The sequence below is a fragment of the Nannospalax galili genome, unplaced genomic scaffold, assembly GCF_000622305.1.
Source record: "Nannospalax galili isolate Female #2095 unplaced genomic scaffold, S.galili_v1.0 scaffold100, whole genome shotgun sequence".
In the NCBI taxonomy this organism is placed as follows: domain Eukaryota; kingdom Metazoa; phylum Chordata; class Mammalia; order Rodentia; family Spalacidae; genus Nannospalax; species Nannospalax galili.
In genome coordinates, this window is record NW_008352891.1 from 12,252,824 (window position 1) to 12,265,793 (window position 12,970).

The window sequence follows — 12,970 nt, forward strand, 5'->3', positions numbered from 1 at the left end:
CGCCCCACCCCACTCCCGCGCATGCGCAGTGCGGGACCTCCGGCTCTCCTCTGGAAGCCGGAAGGAAGGCGCATTTCTGGTTCGCGTGCAATAGGTAGGGCTTAGAGCCTAGGTATGCGCAGGTGCCGGGAGAAGGATCCCTGGTGTCAGTAGGACTCTTCTGTACTTGGGTCTGCTTTGATGTGGCGACTGGCAGGCCTGAGGTCAGCCAACGCTCTCTCGGAATGCTGGTTTCTAGGAGTTTGTCCTCGTGCTGCTCTATTCTCCATAGTCCCCATCATGGCATCGGGTGCTAACATGCATAACGATGGTAAGGGGGTTATCCGGCAGTATGAAGAGTCAGACCTGCTTGTGGATCTCCCGGTTCTCAAGTCAAGCCCTCTGTTTTCCTGGTTTCTAATGTAATCTCAACAAAGTTTGTGACAATGTAGAAAATCAACTCTCACCTCACAGGGGATAAGGGTTTATTCTGGAGCCAGATATGAGTGATCACAGCCTGGGAACACAGATTCAGATGACCCTAAATTCCACTTTCGAACAGGGTAACAATTTCACGAAGGTTTGTAGTAACAGAACAATGGTCCTAAATCAACACACTTTTCAAATACACTGGTGGAAGCACCAGGTAGGTTGGTTACAGCAACACAGGGAAACCTTTGTCAGAGATCTCCAGTGTTAGCTGACGACATTTCTTAGCTCTGGGGTTAGTGGAAGTTACTGACCTGCTAAGTTAATATATTCCAGAGGTTTCACCAGATAGACAAAAGGATGTTAGGTGTTAGAAATGCGTTAGGGGAAGGGAATTCTCAGGAAAATGACAACACCATCTAAGGTGTTTTGGCAAGATAAACCGTTTACTTCTGTAGAAGGGTATATAGCTGCCCTAAATCCAGCAAGTAAGCACATCCAGCAAGGGTCTGCTCAGGCTTTATAATCCTAACGCAAAGGGGTCCCGTGCCTCACTGGGGTCAGGGCTCTGGCTCACATTCTTGGATTTTTTGTTGTTTGTTTGTTTTAATAAGTCAGGGTCTCCCTGTAGCCCCAGCTGGCCTGGAACTCACCACTATGTAGACCAGTATGGCCTTGAACTCAGAGATCCTCCTGCCTCTGGCTGCCTCTGCTGGGATTAAAGGCATGTGCCACCACAGCTGGCCTGTCTCACATTCTTAAGCGTTTGAGAAACTCAAAGTAAGGCAGTTGATAAGCAGAATGCAATTTTTAGCACCAAGTGCAACCTTGAATATATATTTTGACTTCAAGAAATACTGGCCTTGGAGGAATTTGAATTTCTGTCAAGTGGTTCTTAGTAATTTTTTTTTTTTTACATGAAGTTTGTCTTGTATAACCCTTTGACAGAAATTACATTTCTTTTACATTTCCCTCATTAGGTCAGACCCAAGTGGACAGTGAATGGCTGTTAAGGGAGCTAAAGGTAACCCAAGATAAGCTGTCATGAAGGTCAGTTAGGGGTACAGGAAGTTACAAGCACAGAAGAGACGTGTGGGCTCAGAAACGTGTAGAAACAGCCAGTGAATTGCACACAGTGCCATTCTGCAGCAGGCAATGCCCAATGCCCAAGCAGGCGGGAGCTCTTGGGAGCACTGTGCAAGAACCTTCCGTCCCCAGGAGATCGAAGATTGCCTCGGGTGGTGCTGGCTTCCCGGTACGAACTGATTCAGGGCCTAGCCGTGCTGCCACGCGGGGCTGGGAGCCCGGGGAAATGCACCCAATAGTGCATGTCAGTGCCTGCAGGACAGCTGCTCTCTACAGTGCGGGCGCGGAGGAGGCGCCACGCAGCCGGGGGGCGCAGGAGCGCGCGAGCGCCGCCCTGGCGGCCGCCCATTGCCAACCCCAGGCCTGGCCCTCCAGCCTAGGAGTCTCCGAGGCCGGATGGGCATTCCAATGAGCATGCGCGCTGTCATTGGCTGCTGGCGAGGGGCGTATTGATGACGCAGGAAGAAAACAGGAAGTCAGCCGTACGGCAGCCGGCTTGGGCCAGAAACCCTGCGGTCTTCAGCAGTCTACCCGGCGGCGAATGAGTGGGTTCTGACCGAGCTCACGCTAGGCGGACGCGGGCTTGTGGCTGAGTGGGGAGGCCTGGCCGGCATGGAGGACGACGCGCCGGTCATCTACGGGCTGGAGTTCCAGGTGGGCACAGCGCAGGCCGCCGCGACCGCCAGGAGTGGTGGAGAACGCTGAGTCGTCGGTGCCGCCCGCCTGAGCCTGGGCGCGCGGACCTGGAGCCGGTTCTGAGGACCCTGGGCTCTGGGAGCAGGACGCGCGCGGGGTGGAGCGAGTGAGGCCCCGTGGGCACGCCAGACGGCGCCCTCCCACCCGCCGCACCTGCGACTGTGGTTCCCTCTGCGCCCGCCGCCCCGGCCTCTGATTCCGAGTCCCCAAGGCAGGAGTTGCATTCGAATATTTTATTTGCCTTTTTTTAAAAAAATTGAGACAGGGTCTCATGTAGCCCAACGTGGCCCTAAGCTCTAGTGGAGGCTGGTGTTGAATTTGGATCCTCTTACCGCCACCTCTCAATTACTGGGTTAGCACAGGAGTGCAGGAGTGCACCACCACGCCCCACTTGCATCCCGATTTTTTTTTTCTTTTAACTTTGAATACTAGGCGGGGCTAGTATTTAATCCTAGGGCTCCGGAGGCAAGAGCCAGGCTGAACTTTGAGATCCAGGCCTGCCTGGTCTACATAGCGTGTTCCAGGTCATCTGGGGCTACAGGGAAACACTGTCTCAAAAACAAAAAAAAAAACCCCGAAAGTTTGGAGTACTTAGAATACTTACAGAGGTACGTAGAAAGTTCTGGTCTCCCAGCTTTCCCTAATGTCAGTTAGCATTTCTTTCATAACTGTTATCAGAATTTTACATGGGCACGGGACTACGATTTAAGCCTTTAGCTTTACAGGGTTTCAGCCATTTTCCCATTGCTGATCTGTGTCCATCCTGGTGTCCCTAGTGCCTGCTCATCTTGGCTGGCGCGTAGGTGTTCCAGAAGATCCTCAAGGGAAAGAATTCGATTGCTGTGCCGTTGAGAAGCACAGTAAGAGGTTGATGTGGGGAGCCGGAGAGATGGCTCACAGTTAAGAGCTGTTCTTGTCAAAGACCCAGGTTTGAATCCCAGCATCTACGTAGTGACTAACAACCATCTATAGCTCCAGTTCCAGGGGATCTGATGCCCTCTTCTGAGAGGAGATGGGACTACTGTAGAGACCAGGTAGAGTCCTGTACTGGTTTTCATCCATTCAAGTACCTTTTAAGAACCTATATACTTAAGGTACTGACAAATCCAGAGGAATGAAAACAGATTGCCTTAGGAAGTACATGATGCATACTTGTGTGTGACAGTATACCTTAAAGATATTAATGATCTCCATTTCTTGATATTAATGATCAAGTAGCTTTCAGTTACAGAGGTAGTATTAATTGTTAAGAGTGTGGGTGCCATCTGGTTTTCTGAGATTATATCTCGGCTCCAGTACTTAGTGGTTACATGTCTTTGGACCTCAGTTTCCTTGCCAATACAGTGGGAAAAGCAGCACATTTTTGTGCTTTTTCTGTGGCTGTTGTGAACATTAGTTGTGTTGTTACGTTCAATGCAGGTACTTATAGCAGTGCCTGCCACATAGTAGCGCTCAATAAATGTTTATTTGAGTGAGATAAAATTTTTGGTTTTTGGAGACTAGGTCTCTGTAAATCACACTGGCCTCAAACTTGCTATGTAGACCAGATTGGCCCTGAATTCACAGGAATCCACTGCTTCTGCCTCCTGAGTGCTGGGATTAAGGGCATGTGCCACCACACACAGCCTATACACCCTGCCTTTGACTCCTTTGAAAAAAGATTCTGTTTTGATTTGTTTGTTTTTATTTTGTGTGAGTGCTTTGCCTGCATGCAAGTGTACCTGTGTGTGTAATGTCTGCCAAAGACCAGAGAGGGCTTGGGTCCCCTGGAACTAGAGTTAACGGTGGGTGTTAACCACTGTGTGGTTGCTAGGAACCAAACCTGGGTCCTCTGCAAGAGCAACCAGTGCTCTTAACCACTGATCCAGCTTCCTAGTCCTCCTGTCTTTGACCCGTATACTTGGGCCATTTTCTTTCTTTTTATTTTTTAAATTTTATTATATTTTATTTTTTGTGTATGAGTGTATTGCCTTACATGTGTGTAAGTGCACCCATGTTGCACAGTGCCTGTAGAGGTCAGCAGAAGGCATCGAGATCCTGGTACTGTGAGTTACAGATGGTTAATTGTCATGTGGGTGCTGGGAATTGAACCAGGGTCCTCTGCAGAGCAGTCAGTGCTCTTAACTGCTGAGCCATCTCTCCAGGCCCTACTTGGGTCATTTTCTTAGTAGTTGTTCTGGGAATTACATCTGGCATCTAGGTGGGATCAAATCCAGTTTAGCCTGGTTGGCTCACCACTTCTTTTGTTTTCTTACCATAAAAGCAAAATCCTGGGGCTGGAGAGATGGCTCAGTGGTTAAGGGCACTGGCTATTCTTGCATAAGACCTGGGTTTGATTTCTAGCATCCACATGGAAGCTAACAACCATCCGTTATTCCAGTTTTAGGGGATCTGACACCCTCTTCTGACCTCTGTGGACATTGCATGACACGGGTGTACTTACACACATGCAGGCATAACAGTCATACAAATAAAAATAAGTGAAAAAAAAACCAAACAACCAAACCTCCAAATCCTTGGACATTTTGTCCTTCAACACAGATTTATAATAATCACTTTGTGGGATTGCCTTTGAAATCTGATAGGAGAAAGCCAGCTTCGTGTGGGTGATTTATATACCCATTTTACAGATTAAAAAATAGCGATATAGAAACATGAATGATCACGTGATGGGGCTGAGGTCAGTTAATCAGCAGTGGAGCTAGGGTGCACCTAGATGCCTGAACTTAGCATATTGGGACCATTTAATTGGTCCAGAGTATCTGTGTCTTTCCTTACAAAATAAGAAGAAATATGAAATATATTCAGAGTTAGTTTTTAGTGTTTCTTTTGAGACTTAAGTGGAAGTTATGGGAGATAGACCAGTTCATCTCAAGGGAGGCTTTTCTAAGGCCTCTGAAGATTTATAAATGGAGTGCACAGTCCTAGCAATCTGGTATTAAGAGTGCCCAAGGTAAGCCTGACTTCACTGAGACAAGGCACACACTTATTTATTGAACTGTGTTCAGGTTTCTCTGTGTAGTTTTGACAGGCTCCAAGCCCAGGTATACTTGATGTGTTAGAGAAAGGAATGGCTCGAGAGGCTAGGAGGTTGACTTTTAAAATCTGTGCAGAGAAGTGGCACACATTAAATCAGTGACGTGAGGGAGCAGCAGTCTGGAGAGGGAGAAACTGAGTTCAAAAATTTATCAGTTGAGTTGGGTGTTCACTATATTTGTTTTCACTTTTCTCCTTTTTCTTTTTTCCCTCTTTCCCTCCCTCTGCTCTTCCCTTGCCTGCTCTCCATCTCTCTGACTGACTCCATCCTCCATCCACAGCGAGGACACTGTGTGTGCAGGGGCTGCTTACTGCAGGAGAAGCCCTTCCCCACTGCTTTCCTTTCTAGGCCAGCATTAAGCCTCAGGCCTGCCGTTCCTGAGTGTGGTTGACTGTGTGCTGTTTAGTTAACCATGTATTTCCTCACTTCAGTAAGCAGCCAAGTAGGATGCTGATTTCCTGAGGGAATGCTGTATATTCCTGCTGTTGACTTGCCTGCATTTCCATGGTGACTTCATGGTGACTGTAGACAGAGATACAATGGTTGAAAATATCTCATAGCCAGGGCTAGAGAGATGGCTCAGTGGTTAAGAGCACTGACTGCTCTTGAAGAGGACCTGGGTTCAATTCCCAGCACCCACATGGCGGCTATGAACTGTCCTTAACTCCAGTTCCAGGGGAATCTGAAGCCCTCTTCTGACCTCGCAGCATTGCACAACACGGGTGCACCCACATCCATATAGGCAATACACTCATACACATAATATAAAATAATAAATAAAATATTTTTAAAAATATGCCATAGCCTTTCTTTATGGGAATGGGGTCGGGGAATACATGGAATCATGATATGGTGACTGCTGTTCTAATTGCAGCCAAATATTACCTGCATTGCCAGTTACTTGCTTATCATAAGAGAAAGGCAGCTGGACCCAGTCTGGGTTGTTTTTCTTTCATAGCTTTGGAATGGAAGCTAAGTCACTTGAGTTTCAGTTTCTTTTTCTAAGTGGGACTAGCACCCATCATGTCTTCCCATCTCCGTCATAGAACTGGGAACATGAACCAAGGCAAAGCCTGTGGAAATGCTGGTCATCTGTTAGAAGAACTTGATCTTGGGCTTGGAGAGATGGCTCAGCAGTTAAGATTGCTTACTGCTCTTCCAGAGGATGGGAGTTTGGTTGCCAGCACCCATGTTGGGTGGTTCACAGCTACCTGTACCTTCAGGTCCAGAGGTCCAGACACCCTTTTCTGGCACCCATGGGTACCCCATACACACACACACACACACACACACACACACACACACACAGGAATAAAAAAATAAGGAACTTGATCTTAGTAGAATCAGTTCATTGGAACACCTATAAAACTATCTTTATGACCAGACTCAGGTCACTTTATCATGAATTTACTTGAAGAAGTACAATGATAGACAGAGACCTAAGACTAGAACTGTTAGAATTCAGTACTTTTTGTAATTTTGCCTGATGTTCTGGAGAGGTCTTAAATGACACTTCAATGAGTTTTTTTGTTTTTTTGTTACTTGTTTTTTTTTAAGAGACACACTTTAAATTTGTTTATGAGAATACTTTCCCTCATCCATTTTTCTGAAAAGATGTGTCCTGTCTGAGATTGAAAAAGTAACTGCTAGCCAGTAACACTCTTCTAAAACTCTGGCAGCTTTGCTTTCTGAACTTGAGGCCAAGTTTCCTTCTCCCCCTATGCAGTTACTCCTCCCCAGGGTGCCATAAATTGCCAGAAGGAAGCAGCATGGATGCCTGATTCTGGTCATCACTCACGAGCTTCTGCATTCTGGAATTGCCCTTCAGAGTGGCTACTAACACAGGTTACTTATTTTCCATTTCCTTCTTTCATAAAGTGGTGACATTTAATCCCATTTTCTGCCTGATATTCAGTTAGAGGCTGCATTTTAGTAAATGTTAACTTGTTATTGTGGACTGTGCCAGTGTCTTTGACACTTAATCCCTACACTAGTTTTTCTTTTCATCTCTTTTAAGTCTTCCCTCTCCTAATGAGTCTAGGCTTCACACTTCCTGGATACTTCCACAGTACCTCCAGAGGAGGACGTACCACACACTCTACAGACATCCCACCTTTTATCACCAACTTGAAGTATATAAAAGGCTTTTAATGTGCGATAATCATTCTTTCCCAGGTGGGCCCTCTCCATGGTCCTATTTTTGTGGACATTGGGCCTTGTGTCATCTGGGTGACCCTGTGTTGTTGTATCTGAAGGTCCTTAGGGCCTCATCTGGAGGTAGACACTCTCTCTTGCTTTCTTCTCACCAGTGTAGGGCTGGGTCCTAGCCATGGGCGGCTGCCCTCTCCCTCTCTCCAGTCTGTTTTCTAAGCCAGGTTGTTTAAATAGAGTTCAGATGTTCTGAGATGTTGCTGATATGCCCCCCACCCCTTTTTCTAGATCCACAAAGAAGTAACCAGTTTCACCAACAGGTTTAAGGCTCCCCAAACTGTTCATCTAAATCTGCAGTGGAGGATGCAGGGGTATGGCCATGGGTCCTTAAGTATGCTTTGCATGGTGGAATGGATGCCTTCTCCAGCTGGCACACAGTGTGCTGTTCTGGACCGTAGCTCCTTGTTTTGTTGGAGCACGCTTTATCATTGAGTGCCGTGCTGCTGTCTCTGGGGAAGGATGGGAATGTATAGGCAGTGTGCTTGTGTCTTCTAAAATCTAAAATTTGGAAACCAAATCTAATTGTAGAAACTTAAGTCAAAACAGGACAGACTGAATGATCAGGACAACTGTTAAGCTGTTTGTTTTACTGATTTTGAAAGAAATGAATCAAGAAATCTGAAAAATAATGTAAAATAGTGTAAAAATAGATCATAAACACACACAAGACTCAGCTATCAGGAAGCAGAACATCATGTGCATTTCTAGCTGCATGTGGACGGGGAGGGCACATCAAGGCAACTTCAGGAGGGAGAAGAGCGTCCTGTAACTGCCATGACAGATCACAGAGGGCCACAGGATTAAAGCAACACACTTCACAGTTCCAGGTCAGAAGCCCAGCATGGGCCTCACTGGGCTAGAATCAATTCACTGGGATATTGTTGGCACTTTGGGATGGCTCCAGGGTGTGTCTGCCTGCCTTTTCTGGCATCTCCAGCCATCCACATCCCTGGGCTTGTGGTTCCTTCCTCCATCTTTAGAACCAGCAGCAGCTCCCTGAGTTCTTGCAATTGCCTGTCTTTCTTAAGTAACTCTTTCTGAACCCAGATCTGGAAGCTTATCTTACAGAAAAAAAAATGTCACAGAGATGAGGGGCCGTTTGAAGCTGAAGAAAGTGAATATAAAAGAGGGAGCTTTGCTCAGAAATCAACTTCTTCCCTTCAGAGGGATCAAGGGTGGGAATAATGAGGGAGATAGGCTAATTAAAGAGAAGTATTCATGCCTTTTCTGGGACTAGAGGGAGATTTTCCAGAAACACTGGTGCCATCTTTCTTTCCTTTCCAGTCATGGTGACTGGTGTGTCTTAGGTGTCTTGATCCTTGAAGAGAGGAGAGAGGCTAGTCAATTCTAGGTTAGCTGAACCCTGTATTATAGTTCAGAACAAAACACTTACCAGTGATCACTGTTTCTTTGCTGAGCCTAAAGGTCAGGACCTCAATGGAGACCAACAGGATATAAAGACAGATGCCAAATGTCTTGCCCTGTTTCAGTCACCCATGGAATACTGCTGACTAAGTGAAGAGTAAATTTTCAGTAGAAGTGACCTTTTTAAGCAAGCCTGAAAAGTAACTTAGGAAATTGTTGTAACCCTACACAGCAGAGGTGCTGTCTACAGCTAGCATAATGGGAAACGAGTACTGTATTGCTTAGCTGTGTGGCCTCCAGATTGAGTAGGTTGCCTTCCTTCCTTCCTTCCTTCCTTCCTTCCTTCCTTCCTTCCTTCCTTCCTTCCTTCCCTCCCTCCCTCCCTCCCTCCCTCCCTCCCCATCCATCTTTCTTCTATTTGAGATAAAGTCTCCTTGCATAGCTCAGCCTAGCCTTGAACTCCTGCTCCTTTTGCTTGGCATTGTAGGCATGCAGCACCACATCCAACTAGGAGCAAGTAAAACTGTAGGTTAATTTGGTTTTCCCTCTAGCTGGCCGCCTCTGATTCCCTTTTCTATTTCCATGTATGTGCGACTTCAGCCATGAGAGGTCTTCTGGTTTCAGGGGCCCATGTGATTAAACAATCTTGGATACTCTCCCCTTCTCCAGGTCCTTAACTTAATTAAACCTGCACAATCTTCTCCATAGGTATAACATAGTCATAGATTCTGGGAATTAGGATGTCGACATTTTCAGTGGGTCATTGTTGTGCTTACCAAAGGCAGAAAAACATGTTACAGGGTCTTGACCTGAGTCCAGTTAATGATTGGACTTAAAGAGAACTGAATTTAAATTTTTAATTTTGAAATACTAGTCACAGCTCTAGTACCAGCTGTGTAATTTTTTTTCCTCAAAGTGTGGATTTCTTAATTTTGTCTTTTAATTATTGGATGCACTAAGCCTGGTTACTGTGGTTTGTGCTGTCTTATGTTTCCTAGAGTCCTTTCAGGGAACCCAGCAACTTCTGAGCTTGTTGGCAGCCGATAGCTTTTAGTTGGGTCTTGCTCCAGGAAGTGCCCTCGCCTGCAGAGTGCACGTTCATACCCTCCCCAGGGTGTGAGCACACAGCTGCTCAGCTGGGGTGCGAGGTGTGAAGGCTATGGCTGTCTAGCCCTGAGCTCCTCACTTGACAGGTTTCTGTTGTAGGTGTAATAAGCTCCACTCCTGCCCCTCTGCACGATCATGCTTCTTCCACTCATGTGGAGCTCCCTGAAAGCTCACCCCAGAAATCCTGGTACACAGAGTGTTAGAGCTTGTTTTTCAGGGAACCTGATCATTTGAACTTACTGCAGGCCTTTTTCCATTTTCTTTTGCATTTTGTCCATGTATTTAAAAAAATTTATTTTATGTGTTATAAGTGTTTTGCCCACATGTATGTGTACTGCAGGTACACAGTATCAGCAATTGTGTGGGTGCTGGGAGCCAAACCCATGTCCTCTAGAAGAGCAGTAAGTGCTCTTAGCTGCTGAACTGTCTCTTCAGTCCCACATTGTCCATATGGTTTTGTTCTATTATATAACTGCCTTTTATTTTATTTTATTTTTTTTGAGACATGGTCTCCCTGGAACTCACTATGTAGATCGGGCTGGTCTGCCTCTACCTCCCAAGTGCTGGGATCAAGGGTTTGCACCACCATGCCCTGCTATAACTGACTGCTTTTATTTTATTTTATTTTTTGAAAGGGTCTCCTGCCCACCTGGAAGTCACTATGTGGACCAGGCTAGCCTTGAACTCTCAGTTATCTGACTGCCTCTTCCTGCTGAGGGCTGACTGACTGCTTTTGATGGAAGGTTTGGATTGTATATGATAACTTTGGATGTTACCCTCCTGCAGGGAGCTTGCTACTGGCAGGATTTCCCTAGCCTAGGAGCAGTGGTCTGTTCAGTCCCCTTCTGTTAGACCAAGAATGGAGAGTAAATGCCACTTCAGTTGGCCAACTCCTCTGCTTCCAGTTCCTTCACCCCTTTCTGTCGCCCTGTGGAGTGGGTGCTGTGCCAGCCTCAGGCGCTGTGGACCCTGTACTTTTCTCATTTGCATCCTAAGCCCCTGGCCCTGTCACAGTGCTCCTCAGCCTTTTAGCCACATTTTCCTAACTGAAACTTCAGGTGGAACGTAGCCAAAAGTTCCTCATGGACCCTTCCTCTCCAGGTTCTCTGAGGCCTTGTGACAGGTTGAGAGTGTATTGTTTAAGTTCTCTGTAGGCCTTGAGACAGGTTGAGAGTGTATTGTTTAAGTTCTCTGTAGGAAAGTTTAAACTACTTACAATGCTATTGCTGGAAGCCATTTTTTGTTCATTGTTTTGATAAAGTGTAATTTGTAGAACCAGTTTATTTATTGCTGACATATGGTTTTATTACACAATTTAACTATTGCTGTTTAAATAATTTGTATCTTTATTGCTTACATTTGAGTCCGTTTATAGTTACTTCACGTACAGACTTGAAGTGGAATTGTAAGGAGTGTGTAGTTGCCTCTAGACACCGTACTGATTTATCCCTCATCAACAGCAGATGAAATAAATGGACTTTTCTGCCTCTGTCTATTAAGCCTGACTTCATAAATGTGTGTGCATCTTTCTTCCCACCTGCAGGCACGTGCTCTCACACCTCAAACTGCAGAAACAGATGCTATTCGGTTTTTGGTTGGGACACAGTCACTTAAATATGATAATCAGGTAACTATTTTTGACAAATATATACATGTTCATTACTAAGCTTATTCTTAGTTTCATAACCATTTTACTCTTGATTTTTCAAGCAACATTTGAGAAAAACAGCACCACACAAACAAAATAAAAATTTCATTAGCTTTAAATATATATTTTAAAGTCAGAACTATTATTGAACTGTGTATAATGATTGAGTACAGTGCCTTAAACATTCTACTTAGAGGGAGGAGTGTGTGTGTGTGTGTGCATGTGTAGGTTAACGTGCATGTGGAAGCCAGAGGTTTCTTTCTCAGTTGCTCTTAGTTGCTCTACACCTTACTTTGTGAGATAGTGTTGCTCACTGGACCTGGAGCCCATTGATTTGGTTGGATTGGCTGATCACTAAGCTTCAGAAATCTGCCTTTCTCTACCCACAGTGCTGGGGTTACAGATGTGGGCAGCCATGCTTGGCTTTTATGGGGTGCTGAGGATACAAACTCAGGTTCTCATGCTTGTGTAGAAGCACTTTACTAACCGCACCATCTCTATATCCCTGCTTAGTGTTACTTTTGTAGTTTGGTTTTGGCAGCCTCAGACTCACAGAAATTTCTGCACCATCATGTCTGGCCCCATCTTGTTTTTTTAAAAAATATTTTATTTATTATTTTTATGTGTATGAGTGCATTACCTGCATGTATGTAAGTGCACCCATGTCATGCAATGCCCACAGAGGTCAGAAGAGGGCATCAGATCCCCTGGAATTGGAGATAAGGACAGTTGTTAACCACCAAGTGGGTGCTGGTAATCGAACCCGGGTCTTCTGCAAAAGCAGCAAGAGCTCGTAACCGCTGAGCCATCTCTCCAGCACCCCTCCCCGCATCTTGGTTTTTGAAACAGGGTCCCTTCACTGAACTTGGAGCTCAATGTTTTTTGGCTGGGCTGGTTGGCCAGTGAACCCTGAGGTTTCTGTCTCCAGCCCACTCTGCTGGGGTTACAGATGCACAAAGTCACATCTGAGTCTTCTGTAGGTGCTGGGGATCTAAATGCAGGTTGTCATGCTTGTATAGCAAGCACTTCACCTACTGATCTATCTTCCCATACCCGCTTTTGATTTTTTAAAAAAGCATTATCAATGTATCTATGTATCTATGTATCTATCTATCTATCATCTATCATCTATTGTGTGTGTTTGTGTGTGCATGTGTCTGTGTGTCTGTAAGTTAGAGGACAACCCTCCTGAGTCAGTTTTCAGTTCTCCCCTCCCCCCATGTAGGTTTCATGGATCAAACTCAGGTCATCAGGCTTGGTGGCAAGTGTCTTTCAATGCTGAACCATCTTGCCAGCCCCTGCTTTTGATTTAAAAACATATTTAAATTTCATTTGTATTTTCTGTGCATGTGGAGAGGGGAGGTTCATGGACCACCCTCTTTTGATTTTTTTTGGGGGGGGCAGCTTTTTGA

At 45.6% G+C, this 12,970-nt stretch overlaps 1 protein-coding gene across 4 annotated transcripts in view; it reads left to right on the forward strand.

The window, feature by feature from the left end:
* The first annotated feature begins 1,964 nt into the window (after positions 1 to 1,964).
* Positions 1,965 to 12,970, forward strand: part of Eipr1 (EARP complex and GARP complex interacting protein 1) — a 151,917-nt gene continuing 140,911 nt past the window's right edge. The window contains exons 1-2 of one of the 4 annotated variants that reach the window (XM_008850169.3): positions 1,966 to 2,148; positions 11,454 to 11,537. In XM_008850169.3, coding sequence (XP_008848391.1) covers positions 2,107 to 2,148; positions 11,454 to 11,537 — 126 coding nt within the window. In that variant the 5' untranslated portion in view covers positions 1,966 to 2,106. Of the gene's footprint in view, positions 2,149 to 11,453; positions 11,538 to 12,970 lie in introns of all 4 variants that reach the window. The other 3 variants (XM_008850170.3, XM_029554570.1, XM_029554569.1) reach the window with 3 other exon arrangements.